This window comes from Mesoplodon densirostris, chromosome 8, assembly GCF_025265405.1.
Source record: "Mesoplodon densirostris isolate mMesDen1 chromosome 8, mMesDen1 primary haplotype, whole genome shotgun sequence".
Taxonomy (NCBI): Eukaryota; Metazoa; Chordata; class Mammalia; order Artiodactyla; family Ziphiidae; genus Mesoplodon; species Mesoplodon densirostris.
The window spans coordinates 89,367,628-89,389,275 of NC_082668.1; the positions used below are offsets into that span (position 1 = coordinate 89,367,628).

At 40.0% G+C, this 21,648-nt stretch overlaps 1 protein-coding gene across 2 annotated transcripts in view; it reads left to right on the forward strand.

Annotated features, from left to right (window-relative positions):
- Positions 1-414: 414 nt before the first annotated feature.
- ERICH2 (glutamate rich 2) overlaps positions 415-21,648 on the forward strand; it is a 39,217-nt gene continuing 17,983 nt past the window's right edge. The window contains exons 1-4 of one of the 2 annotated variants that reach the window (XM_060106394.1): positions 415-502; positions 18,741-18,789; positions 19,015-19,051; positions 21,292-21,388. In XM_060106394.1, the coding sequence (XP_059962377.1) occupies positions 19,036-19,051; positions 21,292-21,388 (113 nt within the window). In that variant the 5' untranslated portion in view covers positions 415-502; positions 18,741-18,789; positions 19,015-19,035. The remainder of the gene's footprint in view (positions 503-18,740; positions 18,790-19,014; positions 19,052-21,291; positions 21,389-21,648) is intronic. The other variant, XM_060106393.1, reaches the window with a different exon arrangement.

Here is a 21,648-nt window from a genome sequence, read left to right on the forward strand (position 1 = left end):
GACGGTGTATGCAGTCAATTCTCTGCGCGGTAGGACTCCCAGCCGCCGACCTCTACTGGCCACGGGCCACTGGGGGCGTACCTTCCTAGACTCCCGGATCATGCTCCGCCCCCGCCCTGCCCCGCCCCGCCCCCTCAGCCCCGCCCCAGGCTCGCCCCGCCCCTTCCCCCTCGCCCCTACGCAGCTTCCTAGTCTCCCGGCGCGCGCAGTCTCGTCTCCATGGCGACGCGAAGTCTATGGCTCCTCGCTCCCAACACCAAGCCGACCAGGAGCTGGGCTAGCTTTCTGTGTCAACCCTTCAAAGCTGGTCGGCGTGAGAGGGCCACAGGCGAGTAAGAGGCACCGCATCGACCACGGTCGCCCTCTCCCCATCCCAGCGAGCAGCCTGACCCAGTCCTCACCTCGGACTCCCTCAAGCCCGGCGCCTGAGCCCGCAAACTTCTTTGCCTACTCCAGGTTCAGGCTCTGGCGCCCCAACGCAGCCGAGGCGGCGCGCGAGGAGGTAGGACCCGAGCGGCCGGAGGTGCAGCTCGTAATTGGCTTCCTCCTCTGGCTGCAGTCGGGCACTGAGGAAGGGATATTTGTGTCTGGGTGGGTGTGATAACTGGGCAGTTTTGACAGACGTGTCTACACCACCATTCTCTGACCTGCCGAGTCCCACGCGCCAACTCCTCCAACCCCCCCCCCCAAAAAAACAATGAAAATAGCCACGTTCCATCCAAGAGCTTCCGGCTATTTCCCTCTGTCCGCAGGCACCACCTCCCCCTTTTTTTCCTTACTTTTTTTTTTTTTTGAAACTTCTTAATGGCCAATAGGAGCGAGCACTCAGCTGGCTGTAGTTAACACGTCATTACTCCCTAGTCGACTTGCCATAAAAAGTTTCTGTGGAATTTGAACAAATCATTTAACCTCCCCGGGCCTTATTGTCATCTGTAAAATGAGGGGCTTGGACAGCGGACCACTTCTAAGGTCTAGTCTCAGCCTTCTGTGAGATAACGAAATTGACTTGAGACTTCTAAAATCAAGATCCTGGGGTCTTTTTGACTACCCAAACTACTCTACACAGTGCCCCTCTGGCACTTTAGTTAACACATAGCATCACTATAAATTTATCGTCTGACTTCCCAGAGGGCATAAGTGAATTGGAGGAATCTGTTATTACCCCCAAGAGACCCTGGAAGTTGCTTTTTAAAACTAAATCTGAAAAAGACACTGAAAATGTCTTTTGATTTGTTTCATTCTCCTAAAAACCAAGTACAATGATCACCGAGTCCACCTTGTTAATTTTTTTTTCTAGTTGAAGTTTTGTTTTTTTAAATCTCAGGAAAACAATAGCACACTGCTCTTTAAGTGTTAAGAGTTTACCTGAGCTGAATTCCAACACCTTTGTAGGATTCCACTGCACCACTCCAGAATTCCAGAGCTTCCTACCCCACCACCACACACATTCAGCACCACCATATGAGCTCAGTCTTCAATGTTTTCTCCCCCTTCATTGCCCAAGCCAAGCCCAGTTGTGCACTTAGAACGGACTTCCTTAGTCAGAGTTCAGCTTCCGCACTGTCCTTGCTAGGCTGTAGGTAATAATAACAATAGTAATAGGAAGAGGAAGAGTTGGAGTGATTATCATTGTAGTAGGAGATAGGTGCTACTGTTATTTATTATTAGCTATTTATATTAACCCTCACAGTAACTCTGTAAGGCAGGTAGTATTGAAACCACTAGGTGGCGTTTGGGGGGGCTCCAAGGAGCTCTGGTGCTTTGTCTCCACGAAGAAAGAATTAAGCGAGAGGCAGTGATAGAAAAGAAGTAATTTATTAGAACAGAACGCCTGTGAGACTTACAGGAGGGCAGGTGAGAGGGTGCTGTGCCCAGAACTAAGTGAGCTACAGTTTTATAATCAAAGGAAAAGTGGGGGAGGGGGAGCCCCCCCTTCTTCCTCGTTCTTGAGTAGACATTATGCTTCCATCATCAGTTCCTCCTCCACGTTGGGCGGGGGGGTTTTCTTATCCCTGCATGGTCAAACTGACTCTCATGGTGCAATGGAAATGAACAAAAAGGTGGTAACATATACTAAAATATGGGAAATCATCTCAAGTTTCAGTATAATGTCACCTTTTCCTTATATGTTTGTTTTTTATGCACGCAGAAGAGTGTTTCCTAAGAATCATTAACGTACTGAGCTCACTGGGCAGGATGTGGGTCTCATTCCACTATTGTTTTATTGTTTTGGGGCTTGTCTCATGCTTCTGTTGCATGGTTTTGTTGTTAAGCAAACCTGCTTTCTTGAGTGTTCATTAACTTACAGGGGTCTCCCATACTTTTTTCTTTACTTGCAGTCCCCTAGGGGGATTAACTATTTAATTATCACTCTGTCCCTATCAGTATTTTTATCCTCATTTTACACTTTAGGAAAGTGAATCATAGAGGGATTAAGGAACTTGCTCAAGATCACACAATTTGCTGGGATTTGAACATAGGCAGTCAGACTCCAGAGTCTGAGCTCCTTGCACTATATTATGCTGTAAAGGAGATACATAAAATTTACAGATAGCCATTTTTAATTATGAATGTAACTGATAGATGATCACTGAAACCATTTTATACACATTTGAGACTATACAATGAAATATTGCCCTCTGCCTGTCCTATTATGTTTCCCCACTAAGCTCCTCTAGGATGGAGGATGGTGCTTAATCATCTGTCTCTCCTCACCACAATTTCAGGGCCTGAGCATGTAGCTGCCTACTTATTAAATCATTCTTTGCCTATTAGAATAAAAACTAGCTTATAAAAACAAATAGCACAAAAGGATAAAATAATTGCACATGTGGGATGAAAAAAAATATCTTTCAGTATTTTAAGAGAAACCTAAAATGAGAATTTTGTGAAATCTAAATTTTAAATATTGGTAACTCATTTTTTTTTTTTTTTTGTGGTACACGGGCCTCTCACTGTTGTGACCTCTCCCGCTGCGGAGCACAGGCTCCGGATGTGCAGGCTCAATGACCATGGCTCACGGGCCCAGCTGCTCCGTGGCACGTGGGATCCTCCCGGACCGGGGCACGAACCCGTGTCCCCTGCATCGGCAGGCGGACTCTCAACCACTGCGCCACCAGGGAAGCCCGGTAACTCATTTTATAAATCGGTTTTCTGAAGCTTTATAGAATCCAAATAAAACCCATTTGGGGGCTTCCCTGGTGGCACAGTGGTTGAGAGTCTGCCTGCCGATTCAGGGGACACGGGTTCGAGCCCTGGTCTGGGAAGATCCCACATGCCGCGGAGCGGTTAGGCCCATGAGCCATGGCTGCTGAGTCTGCGCGTCCGGAGCCTGTGCTCCGCAACGGGAGAGGCCACAACAGTGAGAGGCCCACGTACCGAAAAAAAAAAAAAAAAAAAAAAAACCTATTTGGCCCTATTGGGTGCTGGTTAGTGAACACTTACCTGAAGAGTGGGGATATGAGATGTTTTACATTCTTTTTTTGGTACCAAGTCTTTATAATCTGGTGTGCATATCTCAAATTGAACTAATCATGTTTCAAGTGCTCAATTGCCACATATGGCATGTGGCTACCATGTTGGACAGCAAAACTCTAGTTTAATGTGTTCTTTTCCCTTTGCTTTCTTGTTGCCTTCCTTCCTGTTCCATTCATTTAACAGGTATTTATTGAGCACCAGTTTGTGTGACATGGAGTGGATTAGGTACTAGAGATTTTTTTTTTTTAATGGCTTGAATTTATCTGTTCTTTGTAGCCAAAAAAAACTAGCTGAACTAACTGACCCCTCTTCCCTGGGGTTTTGGTTTTTGAGAGAGGAAATTTTTCCTTAAAAGCTAGAGCCGTGTCACATAAAACTTAAGAATTGCTGGGAGCCATGTTTTGCATTACTTGAGGAAAATCTGTCTGCAATGAGAGAGAAGAATGAGACCCAGGTGGGGAGAAGCGGAGGTGAACAAGGGAAAGCCCCCACCTAAGCCCCGCCCCCACCTAAGCCCCACCCTCTCCTTGAACACAGCTGTAGCCACTGTGTCCTGACTTCCACGCAGCTTGGGTATTCAACTCATGGATTCTATGAGCCAGGGCTTACCGTTTTGTGCCTGAGCTACCTTGAGCATGGTTTCTGTAACTTGCAACCAAGAGTCCAGGCTCACACAGCTAAGAAGCTAAGAAGCAAGACCTTTCTTTTAGAAATGAGCCCATGATGACCCCCCACCCTGCTGTGACCTGAACCCCAAAGTACATTTTTATTTACATAATACACAGAATTTTTCAAACATATGTAATTACATATAATGCCTTTTCAAATCATTTTGTCATGTACATTTTTATACTTATCTAATATCTAAATACACTCATCTTCTGATTAATACTACCCATCTTTCTATGTAAGTCTTTCAGTACTTTTTTTCTTAAAATAAATCTATATCTGCTTTTCCATAGCTCTTTTCTTAGAATTATCCCCCCCAATTCTATGGGCCTTTTTAAAAAAAATTATAAGAGCATTCTAAAGCCAATTAAATTACTTTATATCATTCCAATGGTTTTATTCAATCAGGAATATCTGAGTACCTTTAAAGTGGTGTAGCACCCACACTCATGGATAACAGCCAGTTTCTGCTCTCCAGAAACTTCCGGCCTGGTGGTGCATGCATTCCACCTCTCTGTGCAAGGAAACGCACATATTGTATATGTGCATTTCCTTAATGGATTCTTTTCCTCTACCAGGATTCTATGCTTGGCCTTTTCTTATTCTACATAGGTCATGCCATCCATCCCCACTTTCTCACAGCTATCCCATACGTCATCTTTTCTCTTGAGTTCTAACTCTCTTTTCAATAGAACACTTGATTTCAGTTGACCTACAGGCACCTTCAACTCAGAATTTCCGAAAACAAACTCATCATCCCCCAGAGTGTGCTCCTCTTCTGGTCCTTATCCTGGTCATCCAAGCTGGAACCATCAAACTCTCTTGTTCTCCCTCACTTCTATGTCCACTGAGTCTCAGTTTCACCTCTCTTTTTGTTCCAAGTGTACCTTCCTGGCTTTGTGCATCATCATTTTTTCCTAGACTAGAGTTTGACAGACTTTTTCTGTAAAGGGCCAAATAATAAGTATTTTAGGCTTTGCAGGCCATACGGTCTTTGTCGAAACTTTTCAATCTGCCACTGTAGCTTGAAAGCTTCCATGACAGTGTACAAACAAATGAGCATGTCTGTGTTCCCATAAGTTTCATTTATAAAGGTAGGCAGAGAGTCATATTTGGCCCATAGTTGATAGTTTGCCAACCCCTGCTCTGGGCTGTTGTAATAGCCTCTTAACTGGTCTCTCCAATTCCCATTCTCTCTCGGGTCTACCCTGCACAGAATTTCTTTTCTAAGATAGATCTAATCATATGATTGTTATTCAGAGCCTGGTTTGCTTTCCATTGCCTACTGGTTAAAATATTTAGCACATGGCAATAACTTTAAAAATTTGATCCCACATACAAGAAGCAGGTAAAGGAAAAGAATCTATCAAGGAAATGCACATAAGCAATATGTAGACAGATAACTACAGAGTGGTGGAATGCCTTACACCAGGATAGGCTACACCTACTGCCATTCTCTAACACACGGCAGGAGTACTCTTCCCATCTACCGACTTGATCTTGACTTGGTTAAATAAATGCCACCTTCATTGTGAAGCCTGACTCAGTCTTGCCCCATTGCAGGTAGAATTGATCACTTCTCACTCTGTGCTCCCATGGTCTATGTTAATTCTAGTGTTGTAGCTCTTATTACATGACAGCAGGTATGTTAGCTTTTGGTTTCAAGGAGTAGGAGCTGTATTAGTCAAGGTCTCTTGGTTTCAGATGACAAAACTCCAGCTTGTTTTGGCAAAAAGAGAAATCAGTTGGCCCATGGGAAAGACAGAGGTTGATCTGGAAACAGGAACTCAAATACCATCAGGAATGTGTCTGTGTCTGTCTGTCTCTGCCCCCCGCCACACTCCACCCCTCCTCCGTCCCTCTCCTTCTCTCTACCTCATCTCTTCATCTCTCATCTCTGATTCTTTTGTATATTCTGCTTCACTCAGGCCACTTTCTTCCTGAAACCTAGAACCATGGCAGTTGAAAGCTCTACTCTCATATTCTCTTACCTTTGTGACAGTTCCACTTGGAAAAGCCTCAGAAAAAGGTGTGGTGAACTTAGCTTGGATCACAGGCTCAATCCTTGGTTCAGTCACTGTGTTAGCTTATGAATTACCATGATGGGTCTGTGCTAGGACAGTACTGCTCTTGTGTTCAGGAGGGCTGGATCTGTCAACCACATAAGGGGGGATGAGCTATAGGCAGACAATACCTTATTCTAGGGATATTTGTAGAAATTACAATACATGGCAGAATATAGCAAACCCAGAGAATAGGCCTCAGAACTGGATTCTGGAACTTGAAGGTTGTTCAGGGACAGTTCTGTTGACTGGACTCTCTCCCTCTATCTTTCCAATTCTGCCTCCAATGCCTTCTCACTCTCCTTGGGTATCTCCAGTCCATGAGCTCAAAAAAGAAGGGATTTGACTGATCCTGTTTGGGCAGTATGGAAAATTACATTGGAGCCCCTAGAGGGAAGCATTTAGTATATTACTTTGAAGCTTGGTCTGTCCCATATATATAGGAAGTTAGTACTTTGTTTCCCCTATAAAATTCTGAGCTTCTCTTGTATCCCCAGATCTTATCACAGACATATCTGATACATAGTAGGTGCTCATCAAACGTTTGTTTTAAATAGACATTGAATACTACATGAAAGTTAGGAGTTACCTAACTGTGTTGTTCCTGTTACCACCCAGATTGTTGAAAGACATCAGGAGAGTCTGCCCATGTTCCAAAAGGCAGAGGGTGTATTTGGTAGAGAGTTGAAGTGCTGATTAAATGAATGTTGTGATGTTAACATTAACCATAATCAGTAGTTATGAATCTACAAGGTGTGCTTTTCTGGAAACCATGACTCCAATTTGAACAGGTACCACTAGGTGGAGAAGAGAATTGAAGTAGCACAAGGCCAACATAACAGCTCACATGCCTGTAAGAGGTGGATAAACAAACAGGTGGATACAAACGGTATTGCAAATTTTACATCGTATTTTTAAAATAGATAATACATTTATTTTATTTGAAGTTCAAGAGGTACAATGGACGTAAAGTAAAAAACTCCCTCGCTAGAGATAGTCCTGCAGCTATTTCTATTTCCTCCCCAGTCAACCAATATTATCAGTTTCTTTTATGAAAACATTTCCTTTCAGAGAGATTTTTTTTGCTATTAATACTCATTTGAAAAATACATAGTTGTGCAATGGCCGTACCTTTTTCTGAGCAATTATCAGTCTCTGCTTTAGCTTTACCTGTGTTCTCAATTACTCTCCTTTTTCTCTGGAGTCAGTGATCTTTCTAAGCAAGTATCATTACTTTAGGGCTTATGTGATTAATTAATTAATTAAAAGTCCTTAGAGCTAGTTTGCTTGTTTCAATTGCAGTAAAGCCTCCTTTTTGTTTCCCTAAGCAATCTTAATCAGCCCCATAGGGCAACGTACCAGTTTTTCGTTTGGATAAAACATCAAGTTGTTTCTCCCATGTCCCTCCTATGTGCCGGGCACTGTGCTAAACTCTTTACCCAGATGATCCTATTTAATCCTTATAATGATCCAATGAAGTTGGCAGCATTGTGAGCCCTGATTTACAGACAGAGGAACTGAGGCCTACAGAAATTAACTTACCCAAGCTTACATGGGAAGTGGCAGAACTGGGATGTGAACCCAGTGTCTTTACTCAAGAGCACAGCTCTTTTTTTTTTTAATTGAAATATAGTTGATTTACAATGTTGTGTTAGTTTCTGGTGTACAGCAAAGTGATTCAAATATATATATATATGTGTGTGTGTATATATATGTATATGTACATACATACATATATGTATTCTTTTTCATATTCTTTTCCATTATGGCTTATTACAAGTTATTGAATGTAGTTCCCTATACTATAGAGTAGGATCTTATTGTTTTTCTATTTTATATATAGTAGTTTGTATCTGCTAATCCCAAACTCCTAATTTATTCCTTTCCCTACTTTCCCCTTTGATAACCATAAATTTGTTTTCTGTATCTGTGAGTCTGTTTCTGTTTTGTAAATGAGTTCATTTATATCATGTTTTTAGATTCCACATATAAGTGATATCATATGATGTTTGTCTTTCTCTGACTGACTTCACTTAGTATGATTATCTCTAGGTCCATCCATGTTGTTTCAAATGACATTATTTCGTTCTTTTTTATGTCTGAGTAATAGTATCCCATCATATATATGATGGAATATTATGTATTTATGTTATATATACACATATTATATGTAAATATACATATATATTATATATATATATATATACCACATCTTCTTTATTCATTCATCTGTTGATGGACATTTAGGCTGTTTCCATGTCTTGGCTATTGTAAAGAGTGCTGCTATGAACATTGAGGTGCATATATGTTTTTTGAATTAGAGTTTTCTTAAGGTATATGCCCAGGAGTGGAATTAGCTGGATCATATGGTAGTTTTTTTTGTTTTTTTGTTTTTTTGTTTTACATCTTTATTGGAGTATAATTGCTTTACAATGGTGTGTTAGTTTCTGCTTTATAACAAAGTGAATCAGTTATACATATACATATGTTCCCATATCTCTTCCCTCTTGCATCTCCCTCCCTCCCACCCTCCCTATCCCACCCCTCTAGGTGGTCACAAAGCACTGAGCTGATCTCCCTGTGCTATGCGGCTTCTTCCCACTAGCTATCTATTTTATGTTTGGTAGTGTATATATGTCCATACCACTCTTGCACTTTGTCACAGCTTACCCTTCCCCCTCCCCATATCCTCAGGTTCATTCTCTAGTAGGTCTGTGTCTTTATTCCTGTCTTACCCCTAGGTTCTTCATGACATTTTTTTTCTTAAATTCCATATATATGTGTCAGCATACGATATTTGTCTTTCTCTTTCTGACTTACTTCACTCTGTATGACAGACTCTAGGTCCATCCACCTCATTACAAATAGCTCAATTTCCTTTCTTTTTATGGCTGAGTAATATTCCATTGTATATATGTGCCACATCTTCTTTATCCATTCATCCGATGATGGACACTTAGGTTGTTTCCACCTCTGGGCTATTGTAAATAGAGCTGCTATGAACATTTTGGTACATGACTCTTTTTGAATTATGGTTTTCTCAGGGTATATGCCCAGTAGTGGGATTGCTGGGTCATATGGTAGTTCTATTTGTAGTTTTTTAAGGAACCTCCATACTGTTCTCCATAGTGGCTGTACCAATTCACATTCCCACCAGCAGTGCAAGAGTGTTCCCTTTTTTCCACACCCTCTCCAGCATTTATTGTTTCTAGATTTTTTGATGATGGCCATTCTGACTGGTGTGAGATGATATCTCATTGTAGTTTTGATTTGCATTTCTCTAATGATTAATGATGTTGAGCATTCTTTCATGTGTTTGTTGGCAGTCTGTATATCTTCTTTGGAGAAATGTCTATTTAGGTCTTCTGCCCATTTTTGGATTGGGTTGTTTGTTTTTTTTGCTATTGAGCTGCATGAGCTGCTTGTAAATTTTGGAGATTAATCCTTTGTCATTGCTTCATTTGAAAATATTTTCTCCCATTTTGAGGGTTGTCTTTTGGTCTTGTTTATGGTTTCCTTTGCTGTGCAAAAGCTTTGAAGTTTCATTAGGTCCCATTTGTTTATTTTTGGTTTTATTTCCATTTCTCTAGGAGGTGGGTCAAAAAGGATCTTGCTGTGATTTATGTCATAGAGTGTTCTGCCTATGTTTTCCTCTAAGAGTTCGATAGTTTCTGGCCTTACATTTAGGTCTTTAATCCATTTTGAGCTTATTTTTGTGTATGGTGTTAGGGAGTGATCTAATCTCATACTTTTACATGTACCTGTCCAGTTTTCTCAGCAGCACTTATTGAAGAGGCTGTCCTTTCCGCACTGTATATTCCTGCCTTCTTTATCAAAGATAAGGTGACCATTTGTGTATGGGTTTATCTCTGGGCTTTCTATCCTGTTCCCTGATCTATTTTTCCGTTTTTGTGCCAGTACCATACTGTCTTGATTACTGTAGCTTTGTAGTATAGTCTGAAGTCAGGGAGCCTGATTCCTCCAGCTCCATCTTTCGTTCTCAAGATTGCTTTGGCTATTCGGAGTCTTTTGTGTTTCCATACAAATTGTGAAAATTTTGGTTCTAGTTCTGTGAAAAATGCCAGTGGTAGTTTGATAGGGATTGCACTGAATCTGTAGATTGCTTTGGGTAGTAGAGTCATTTTCATAATGTTGATTCTTCCAATCCAAGAACATGGTATATCTCTCCATCTATTTGTATCATCCTTAATTTCTTTCATCAGTGTCTTACAATTTTCTGCATACAGGTCTTTTGTCTCCTTAGGTAGGTTTATTCCTAGATATTTTATTCTTTTTGTTGCAATGGTAAATGGGAGTGTTTTCTTGATTTCACTTTCAGATTTTTCATCATTAGTGTATAGGAATGCCAGAGATTTCTGTGCAATAATTTTGTATCCCGCTACTTTACCAAATTCATTGATTAGCTATAGTTTTCAGGTAGCATCTTTAGGATTCTCTATGTATAGTATCATGTCATCTGCAAACAGTGACAGCTTTACTTCTCCGTTTTCCAATTTGGATTCCTTTTATTTCCTTTTCTTCTCTGATTGCTGTGGCTATAAAACTTCCAAAACTATGTTGAATAAGAGTGGTGAGAGTGGGCACCTTGTCTTGTTCCTGATCTTAGTGGAAAGGCTTTCAGTTTTTCACCATTGAGGACGATGTTGGCTGTGGGTTTGCCATATATGGCCTTTATTATGTTGAGGAAAGTTCCCTCTATGCCTGCTTTCTGGAGGGATTTTATCATAAATGGGTGTTGAATATTGTCAAAAGCTTTCTCTGCATCTATTGAGATGACCATATGGTTTTTCTCCTTCAATTTGTTAATATGGTGTATCACATTCATTGATTTGCGTATACTGAAGAATCCTTGCATTCCTGGAATAAACCCCACTTGATCATGGTGTATGATCCTCTTAATGTGCTGTTGGATTCTGTTTGCTAGTATTTTGTTAAGGATTTTTGCATCTATGTTCATCAGTGATATTGGCCTGTAGTTTTCTCTCTTTGTGACATCCTTGTCTGGTTTTGGTATCAGGGTGATGGTGGCCTTGTAGAATGAGTTTGGGAGTGTTCCTCCCTCTGCTATATTTTGGAAGAGTTTGAGAAGGATAGGTGTTAGCTCTTCTTTAAATGTTTGATAGAATTCACCTGTGAAGCCATCTGGTCCTGGGCTTTTGTTTGTTGGAAGATTTTAAATCACAGTTTCAATGTCAGTGCTTGTGATTGGTCTGTTCATATTTTCTATTTCTTCCTGATTCAGTCTTGGCAGGTTGTGCATTTCTAAGAATTTGTCCATTTCTTCCAGGTTGTCCATTTTATTGGCATAGAGTTGCTTGTAGTAATCTCTCATGATCTTTTGTATTTCTGCAGTGTCAGTTGTTACTTCTCCTTTTTCATTTCTAATTCTATTGATTTGAATCTTCTCCCTTTTTTTCTTGATGGGCCTGGCTAATGGTTTATCAGTTTTGTTTGTCTTCTCAAAGAACCAGCTTTTAGTTTTATTGATCTTTGCTATCGTTTCCTTCATTTCTTTTTCATTTATTTCTGATCTGATCTTTATGATTTCTTTCCTTCTGCTAACTTTTGGGTTTTTTTGTTCTTCTTTCTCTAATTGCTTTAGATGCAAGGTTAGGTTGTTTATTCGAGATGTTTCCTGTTTCTTAAAGTAGGATTGTATTGCTATAAACTTCCCTCTTAGAACTGCTTTTGCTGCATCCCATAGGTTTTGCATCATCGTGTCTCCATTGTCATATGTTTCTAGGTATTTTTTTGATTTCCTCTTTGATTTCTTCAGTGATCACTTCGTTATTAAGTAGTGTATTGATTAGCCTCCATGTGTTTGTAATTTTTACAGGTCTTTTCACGTAATTGATATCTAGTCATAGCATTGTGGTTGGAAAAGATACTTGATACAATTTCAATTTTCTAATTTTATCAAGGCTTGATTTATGACCCAAGATATGATCTATCCTGGAGAATGTTCCATTAGCACTTGAGAAAAATGTGTATTCTGTTGTTTTTGGATGGAATGTCCTATAAATATCAATTAAGTCCATCTTGTTTAATGTTTCATTTAAAGCTTGTGTTTCCTTATTTATTTTCATTTTGGATGATCTGTCCATTGGTGAAAGTGGGGTGTTAAAGTCCCCTACTGTGAATGTGTTACTGTCAATTTCCCCTTTTATGGCTGTTAGCATTTGCCTTATGTACTGAGGTGCTCGTATGTTAGGTGCATAAATATTTACAATTGTTATATCTTCTTCTTGGATCGATCCCTTGATCATTATGTAGTGTCCTTCTTTGTCTCTTCTAATAGTCTTTATTTTAAAGTCTATTTTGTCTGATATGAGAATTGCTACTCCAGCTTTCTTTTGGTTTCCATTTGCATGGAATATCTTTTTCCATACCCTTAGTTTCAGTCTGTATGTGTCTCTAGGTCTGAAATGGGTCTCTTGTAGACAGCATATATATGGGTCTTGTTTTTGTCTCCATTCAGCCAACCTGTGTCTTTTGGTGGGAGCATTTAGTCCATTTCCATTTAAGGTAATTATCGATATGTATGTTCCTATTCCCATTTTCTTAATTGTTTTGGGTTTGTTATTGTAGGTCTTTTCCTTCTCTTGTGTTTCTTGCCTAGAGAAGTTCCTTTAGCATTTGTTGTAAAGCTGGTTTGGTGGTGCTGAACTCTCTCAGCTTTTGCTTGTCTGTAAATGTTTTAATTTCTCCATCAAATCTGAATGAGATCCTTGCTGGGTAGAGTAATCTTGGTTGCAGGTTTTTCTCCTTCATCACTTTAAATATGTCCTGCCAGTCCCTTCTGGCTTGCAGAGTTTCTGCTGAAAGATCAGCTGTTAACCTTATGGGGATTCCCTTGTGTGTTATTTGTTGTTTTTCCCTTGCTGCTTTTAATATGTTTTGTTTCTATTTAATTTTTGACAGTTTGATTAATATGTGTCTTGGCGTGTTTCTCCTTGGATTTATCCTGTATGCGGCCCTCTGTGCTTCCTGGACTTGATTAACTATTTCCTTTCCCATATTAGGGAAGTTTTCAACTATAATCTCTTCAAATATTTTCTCATTCCCTTTCTTTTTCTCTTCTTCTTCTGGAACCCCTCTAATTTGAATGTTGGCGCATTTAATGTTGTCCCAGAGGTCTCTGAGACTGTCCTCAGTTCTTTTCATTCTTTGTTCTTTTTTCTGCTCTGCAGTAGTTATTTCCACTATTTTATCTTCCAGGTCACTTATCTGTTTTTCTGCCTCAGTTATTCTGCTATTGATCCCTTCTAGAGTATTTTTAATTTCATTTATTGTGTTGTTCATCATTGCTTGTTTCATCTTTAGTTCTTCTAGGTCCTTGTTAAATGTTTCTTGCATTTTCTCTATTCTATTTCCAAGATTTTGGATCATCTTAACTATCATTATTCTGAATTCTTTTTCAGGTAGACTGCTTATTTCCTCTTCATTTTTTAGGTCTGGTGGGTTTTTATCTTGCTCCTTCATGTGCTGTGTGTTTTTCTGTCTTCTCATTTTGCTTATCTTACTGTGTTTGGGGTCTCCTTTTTGTAGGCTGCAGGTTTGTGGTTCCCGTTGTTTTTGGTGTCTGTCCCCAGTGGCTAAAGTTGGTTCAGTGGGTTGTGTAGTCTTCCTGGTGGAGCGGACTAGTGCCTGTGTTCTGGTGAATGAGGCTGGATCTTGTCTTTCTGGGGCAGGTCCACGTCTGGTGTGTGTTTTGGGGTGTCTGTGGACTTATTATGATTTTAGGCCACCTCTCTGCTAATGGGTGGGGTTGTGTTCTTGTCTTGCTAGTTGTTTGGCATAGGGTGTCCAGCACTGTAACTTGCTGGTCGTTGAGTGAAGCTGGGTGTTGGTGTTGAGATGGAGATCTCTGGGAGATTTTTTCCATTTGATATTATGTGGAGCTGGGAGGTCTCTTGTGGGCCAGTGTCCTGAAGTTGGCTGTCCCACCTCAGAGTCACAGCCCTCATGCCTGGCTGCAGCACCAAGAGCCTGTCATCCACATGGTTCAGAATAAAAGGGAGAAAAAGTAGAAAGATAGAAAGAAAGAAAGAAAGAAAGAAGGGATAAAATAAAATAAATAAGGTAAAATAAAATAAAGTTATTAAAGTAAAAAAATAATTATTAAGAAAAAAAATTTTTTAAGTAAAAAAGGAAAAAGGAACGGATAGAACACTAGGACAAATGGTGAAAGCAAAGCTGTGCAGACAAAATCTCACACAGAAGCATACACATACACACTCACAAAAAGAGGAAAAGGGGAAAAAATAGTAAATCTTGCTCTCCAAGTCAATCTCCTCAATTTGGGATGATTCGTTGTCTATTCAGGTATTCCACAGATGCAGGGTACATCAAGTTGGTTGTGGAGATTTAATCCGCTGCTCCTGAGGCTGCTGGGAGAGATTTCCCTTTCTGTTCTTTGTTCGCACAGCTCCCGGGGTTCAGCTTTGGATTTGGCCCCGCCTCTGCGTGTAGGTCGCCAGAGGGCGTCTGTTCTTCGCTCAGACAGGACGGGGTTAAAGGAGCTGCTGATTCGGGGGCTCTGGCTCACTCAGGCCGGGGGGAGGGAGGGGCACGATGCAGGGCGAGCCTGCGGCGGCAGAGGCCGGCGTGACGTTGCACCAGCCTGAGGCGCGCCATGCGTTCTCCCGGGGAAGTTGTCCTTGGATCCCAGGACCCTGGCCGTGGCAGGCTGCACAGGCTCCCCGGAAGGGAGGTGTGGATAGTGACCTGTGCTTGCACACAGGCTTCTTGGTGGCGGCAGCAGCAGCCTTAGCATCTCATTCCCGTCTCTGGGGTCCGCGCTTTTAGCTGCTGCTCGCGCCCGTCTCTGGAGCTCCTTTAAGCAGCGCTCTTAATCCCCTCTCCTCGCGCACCAGGAAACAAAGAGGGAAGAAAAAGTATCTTGCCTCTTAGGCAGTTCCAGACTTTTTCCCGGACTCCCTCCCGGCTAGCTGTGGCGCACTAGCCCCCTTCAGGCTGTGTTCACGCTGCCAACCCCAGTCCTCTCCCTGCGATCCGACCTCCGAAGCCCGAGCCTCAGCTCCCAGCCCCGCCCGCCCTGGCGGGTGAGCACACAAGCCTCTTGGGCTGGTGAGTGCTGGTCGGCACCCCAATCCTCTCTGCGGAAATCTATCCGCTTTGCCCTCTGCACCCCTGTTGCTGCGCTCTCCTCCGCGTCCCCGAAACTCCCCCGCCTCCGCCACCCGCAGTCTCCGCCCGCAAAGGGGCTTCTAGTATGTGGAAACCTTTCTTCCTTCATGGCTCCCTCCCACTGGTGCAGGTCCCATCCGTTTTCTTTTGTCTCTGTTTATTCTTTTTTCTTTTGCCCTACGTAGGTACGTGGGGAGTTTCTTGCCTTTTGGGAGGTCTCGGTAGTTCTATTCATAGATTTTTTTAGGAACCTCCATACTCTTCTCCATAGTGCCTGCACCAACTTAACATTCCCACCAACAGTGTAGGAGAGTTCCCTTTTCTCCACACCCTCTCCAGCATTTATTATTTGTAGACTTTTTCATGATAGCCATTCTGACTAGTGTGCGGTGATACCTCCTTGTGGTTTTGATTTGCATTTCTCTAATAATTAGCGATGCTGAGCATCTTTTCATGTGCCCGTTGGCCATCAGTATGTCTTCTTTGGAGAAATGGCTATTTAGGTCTTCTGCCCATTTCTGGATTGGGTTGTTTATTTGTTTTTGTTTTGGGGCCATGCCTCACAGATTGTGGGATCTTAGTTCCCCGACCAGGGATTGAACCCAGGCCCTCGGCAGTGAGAGGGCAGAGTCCTAACCACTGGACCACCAGGGAATTCCCAGGTTGTTTGGTTTTTTTTAATATTGAGTTGTACAAGCTGTCGTATATTTTGGAAATTAATCCCTTGTTGGTTGCATTGTTTGCAAATATTTTCTCCCATTCCGTAGGTTGTCTTTTTGTTTTGTTTATGATTTCCTTCGCTGTGCAAAAGCTTTTAAGTTTGATTAGGTCCCATTTGTTTATTTTTGCTTTTATTTCTTTTGCCTTGGGAGACTGACCTTAGAAAACACTGCTGTGATTTATGTCCGAGAATATTTTGCCTATGTTCTCTTTCTGGAGTTTTTGGTGTCATGTCTTAAATTTAGGTCTTTAAACCAGTTTGAGTTTATTTTTGTATATGGTGTGAGGAAGTGTTCTAGTGTCATTGATTTACATGCAGCTCTCCAGCTTCCCCAGCACCACTTGCTGAAGAGACTGTCTTTTCCCCATACTATATTCTTGCCTCCTTTGTCGTAGATTAATTTACCTTAGGTGTGTGGGTTTATTTCTGAAGAGCCCCAGCTCTTGAGTATTACTCCGTACTGCCTCCCAAAGAATTTCATTTTATGAAAGGAGGTTAAATGAACATTTCCTAGGTAATGATAAAGCTAGACCTAGTAGAGACTGGGTTTGCATCAAGGGCTGGGATCTGCTCATCCTAGGTTTTTCTTTACCAGGTGAAAATGGGAGGATAATTTTATGCACTGATGTTTCATCCAGGTAAAGGGTAGAAATGTAGCAATCCATAAAGACCCTAGAGCTAGAAAGGAAAGGAAATCTCTAAATATAAAGGGGAGACCCAGACATATGGGTACCCACAGAATGTGGGCATCTGTGGTACGTAAGTATCTCTCAGGAGAGGCCATCTTAGATTTCTTCTGTTAAGATCTTACTTGGTTCATATTGCATTGTTTTGCCTTCTGAGCTCCACTGCTGTAGAGAATCAGGAGTAAAATCTTTTATTTATCCTAGAGTTTGGTCTTCTACAACTGTTTTTCCCAAAAAGATGCCTTGTTTTTCTGATGGACTTTAGCTCTCTGTGAGCTTCTCAGAGGGATAATCAAATTAATACATATATAATGTCTGGCTTGATCAGGGTTCCCCAGAAAACAAAGCCTAAGGCAAAAGTTTGTGCACTACTGCTTTATTCCAGAGTGCAAATCAGTGTGAGGGAGACACATTTAAAAAGAGAAAAACTTAATGCAAATAAGTGAAGCTTCTCTTTTATTGTCTACAGTTTTGGTCCTGAATTTTATATTCCAGAAATCCCTAGGTATTACTACTTACAATTTTTAAAGCCTGGCTTGTGATATGGGGACAAGTGTTAGGGGAGGAGAGGCAAGTGAATTATTACTTATGAAAAATTTAAGTGTGGCATCTCTCATACATTAAAAAAAACCCTTAAAAGTTGATTTTTCTCTTTACAATTAAAATGAAATTTATCCAGGTATATAAAGGGCTAAGTTATAGGAAAATCAGTCTATATAGACTAACTTTAAAAAGGGTACGCAGGGCCTCCCTGGTGGCGCAATGGTTGAGAGTCCGCCTGCCGATGCAGGGGACACGGGTTCGTGCCCCGATCCCGGAGGATCCCACGTGCCGCGGAGCGGCTGGGCCCGCGAGCCATGGCCGCGGAGCCTGTGTGTCCGGAGCCTGTGCTCCGCAACGGGAGAGGCCACAGCAGTGAGAGGCCCGCGTACAGCAAAAAAAAAAAAAAAAAAAAAAAAAAAAAAAAAAAAAAAAAAAAAAGGGTACACATTCAAAGAGAAAACATTGTAAGTATTAATAAACTCATAAGGGAACTTATAAGGTAAGAATTAATTTTTAAATGCATCTTTGGAGAAAAAGGTTAATTTCTAAATGTATTTGTTGAAATAATATTTTATTAAAAATACTGTATCTTGAAATATCATGGAAAAACTTCTAGTTCTGGCTAACATACACTCTGTAAAGGTGTTTTTAATAACACAGATGAACTGGAATGTGGCAGGTAGTTCGGTTTATGTGTTGTTTTGCTTTGTTAAAGTGGGAGGGAAAAGCAGTGTTGTAAACATGCGCCACACTGAATTTATGGTTTTTGGGAGTCAGCTCAGTGGGAAAGGGGCACCTCAACCTGCTGTATTGTATTTGGATCCAGATCTAGGGTCCAAGTTACATAAACCCAAAAAGGTAACAGAGAATTAGAGGCTAATTTAATACATCACTTTTCTAACATGCAAAATTTTTCCTATAGCTCTTTTTACGTAAACTCCAAGGTGAACGGGGAAAAGGGGAAGCATTAATTTCTCTAGGCTTTTTAAAAATCTCATTTCATAAACCAGAAGAATGATGTTTTTCACTTAGGATGAAAGTAATGATACTAAAAACAAAACCAAAATACAGGCTTACTACCCTGCTGACAGACCGAGTTCTGCATTCTATTTTATTTATATTCTAAATTTATACAAGTGTATAAAGAAGTAAATATTTTGGTTTCTTGTAGGAATCATCTAGACAAGACAGAAGCTGTAAAGATAATAGTATATAAACTAGTTTTTAGAATGCTTTAGTTCTATTTTACCATCAGTTTATATAGTTTTGGAATAATTGGCTTTAGCATAAAATTACATTTTAGCCTAGATAATAGAAATGTTCATATATAGGTTATGAATAAATTATTTCAAATACCTCAAACTAAAATAATACTGATAATGCTAATTTTTATTTCTGCTTCTCTTTTAGGCACCAAAATAAGGACAGAATGGCCAATTGCTAGTGTTTGATCCAAAGGGTAAATGATTTACTACTTAAAAAGAATGTTTGACCACCCTTTGTCCTAAATACTAAGAAGATAGTCTACAGGAATGGTTGAGTGTGGTTGAAAGACTTAGCAATTAAATCCTTTATTATACTGCCTGTCACTCAAACAATGCCTAAATATTTGCCAGTCAGGAATTTCTATTAAGCACATCACTACTGATAAAATACTGGGTTGATTTTTTTTCTTTTCTTTCAGAAAAAGAGATGATTGAACCAAATGAAGCAATGTCAGAGTAAGAAGATGTCTCTGGTTGTGCATCTGATCTATCACATGCCTTTTAAGCAATTAGAACTAGATAATGCAATCATTTGTCACCCAATTAAATTTGAAAGTCCAGAAATGCATGGATTAGCACTTAGCTTTTGCTTCAGTCAAAGCAATTGTTACTTAGATAAGAGGACATTTAAAATGAAAACTGAACTTTGATTAAAATGTAGGGGTATAGATAATATTCAGACCTACTTTTTAAATGCTTAAACACCAAGTATTCCATATTTTACTTATATAACTTTCATCGCTCATTCCTGTTTCACTTTGATACTTGCTCTCTTCTTTGAGAATATCATTTTAAAGGAATACTTACCTTAAAATCAAACAGATTCTTTGTTTACTATGAGAAGAACCATTACTACTAAATTAGGAAAATAATCACCCTAACTAGTTGAAGAGATTGATATTAAAAAAAGAATCATAGTCCAGTTTCAATTTGGTAGCTAAATACTAAGTACCTGCTTTGTTCAAGGCACTGATTCTGATAATTCATCAGAGCCCTTCCTGATATGATCATCTCCTCTCCCCTGAAAAAAAATTCAATTATTTATTCCATGAAAAATTACACTTTGAAAGTTGATTGTAAAACACATTCATGGGGATCAATTATTGATAAATTGGTAGGTGCCATTCTAGTGGGGTTCTATTCAAATTGATACTATTTTGAATTATTCTGAATATTATTGGCTGGGAAAAATTATACCTTATGCAACATATATTTCAATTTTCATACTGTCAAAGCTAAAAATTAAAATTAGGGTCCACCTTGACTTTTGTTGTAAATTATATATTAAAGATGTATTTTTATACTAAAGAGAAGGTAATGTATTACAGATCAATGACAGAGAATCTGTGCTTATTTCAGATTAAATGTTATAGACAACCAGAAAAAAACAAATGCCCCATTAAGTATATTAATCTGGATGTAATTATACATTATATATCCTATTACATGGTTGAATATCTTTAAATTAAAAATGTAAGAAAAGTTTAGTAGTCTTTGAGGAAAATAGGATATAACTTTCAGTAATACTAATGGGAGTTAGTAGTCATTAGTGAAAATACATTCTATCATGTCTACGAACCCCAATGTTCATAGGCTGTGATAAGCAGTGTTGGAACTGGAGCAAGGGGTAACCCACATCCTGAGGTAGTTAAAACCCAGGGGTAAATCAAATGCAGTCTGGGCCGAAATAGAAAAGCAGAGTGACGGCCTGTTCTCTTGATCTCATTAATAATTGCATCTGTTTATCAAACTGCTTTTTGCAAGGGCAGTATGATCATGTTCCCTTCACTTGCAGAGAAGAGTTTAGGTTTGGGTTTGGTTTGGTTGTTGTTTGGAGTGAGGGAGAGAGGGATAGGTAGGTAGCCAGTAAGCTTCACAGGTGCATGGCTTTGTTACCTCAGGTACTCCACCCAGAGGTGAAGGTAAACAGAGCCAGTCCTGGAAAAAAAAAGATCAAGTAGGAAAACAGAAAATCATGGGGGACCTTTACTTGAGAACAGTGTGACTGACCTACAGAGTTGATGGATTTTTTCAGTGTAGCTTTACATTCCAATCTCCACCCCGCTTCTGGCTCCATAGTCTGACAGGCAAGGGGAATTTCCCAAAAGGTCCTACCCAGTTTGGATTAGGGAAAACTAGAAATTTTCTTTCCCCACCAGTTCTTTGCCTTAATCTTCTGATTGATTCTTCATTCCAATCCGAGCCACAAGGAGTGTGTGAACTTTATAAACCAGGAGTTTCAAACTTCTCTGTACACAAAGCCCAAATAACTCATTTCCATTTTTCCTCATGGATCCTCTCTGTCAAAGATTTTATCTACCCAAAAAATGGCACTTAATTAACAAACTATTTTCAGCAGTAAAAGTAAAGTATGTCTTTAATGCTGGACAAAGTGTTATAGGTCTTGGACCTTTGATCTGTTGGTTTTTCGTCAAGCTTTCAAGTACACATAAAGATGTGAGGGGAAAATGGGTAAAGCAAACCCACAGCACTCAACTCTTGGAGTTTGAAAAAACTGCATCTGTTATTCCATAATTGTATATTTTATTTTTTCTAAAAATGGGTAAAGCAAACCCACAGCACTCAACTCTTAGAGTTTGAAAAAATTGCATCTATTGGTTATTCTATAATCGTATATTTTATCTTTTCTAAAATGTATGACACATTATTTTTTACTCCCATTTTTACACTTTAAGTAAAATGCCTCTTTAGATGCAGACCAACACTGGCAAGCAAACTTTATACCTCACCAGCACAAGTCTCTCTAAATGTAGCGAAGACAGTCTCAGAAAAGTAAGTTTTAATTAATTTTGTTTTTAGGCTCATGGTTTTTTTGGGTTTTTGTTTTTGTTTTTGTTTTGACCACGCCTCGTGACATGAGGATCTTAGTTCTCTGACCAGGGATCGAACCCGTGCCCCCTGCAGTGGAAGTATGGAGTCTTAACCACTGGACTGCCAGGGAAGTCCCTCATGTTTGATAAATGTAAATCATTTTAAAACAAAGTTTAAAATAAATATAAACTTTAAAAAATTATTAATTCCAATAGAAATTT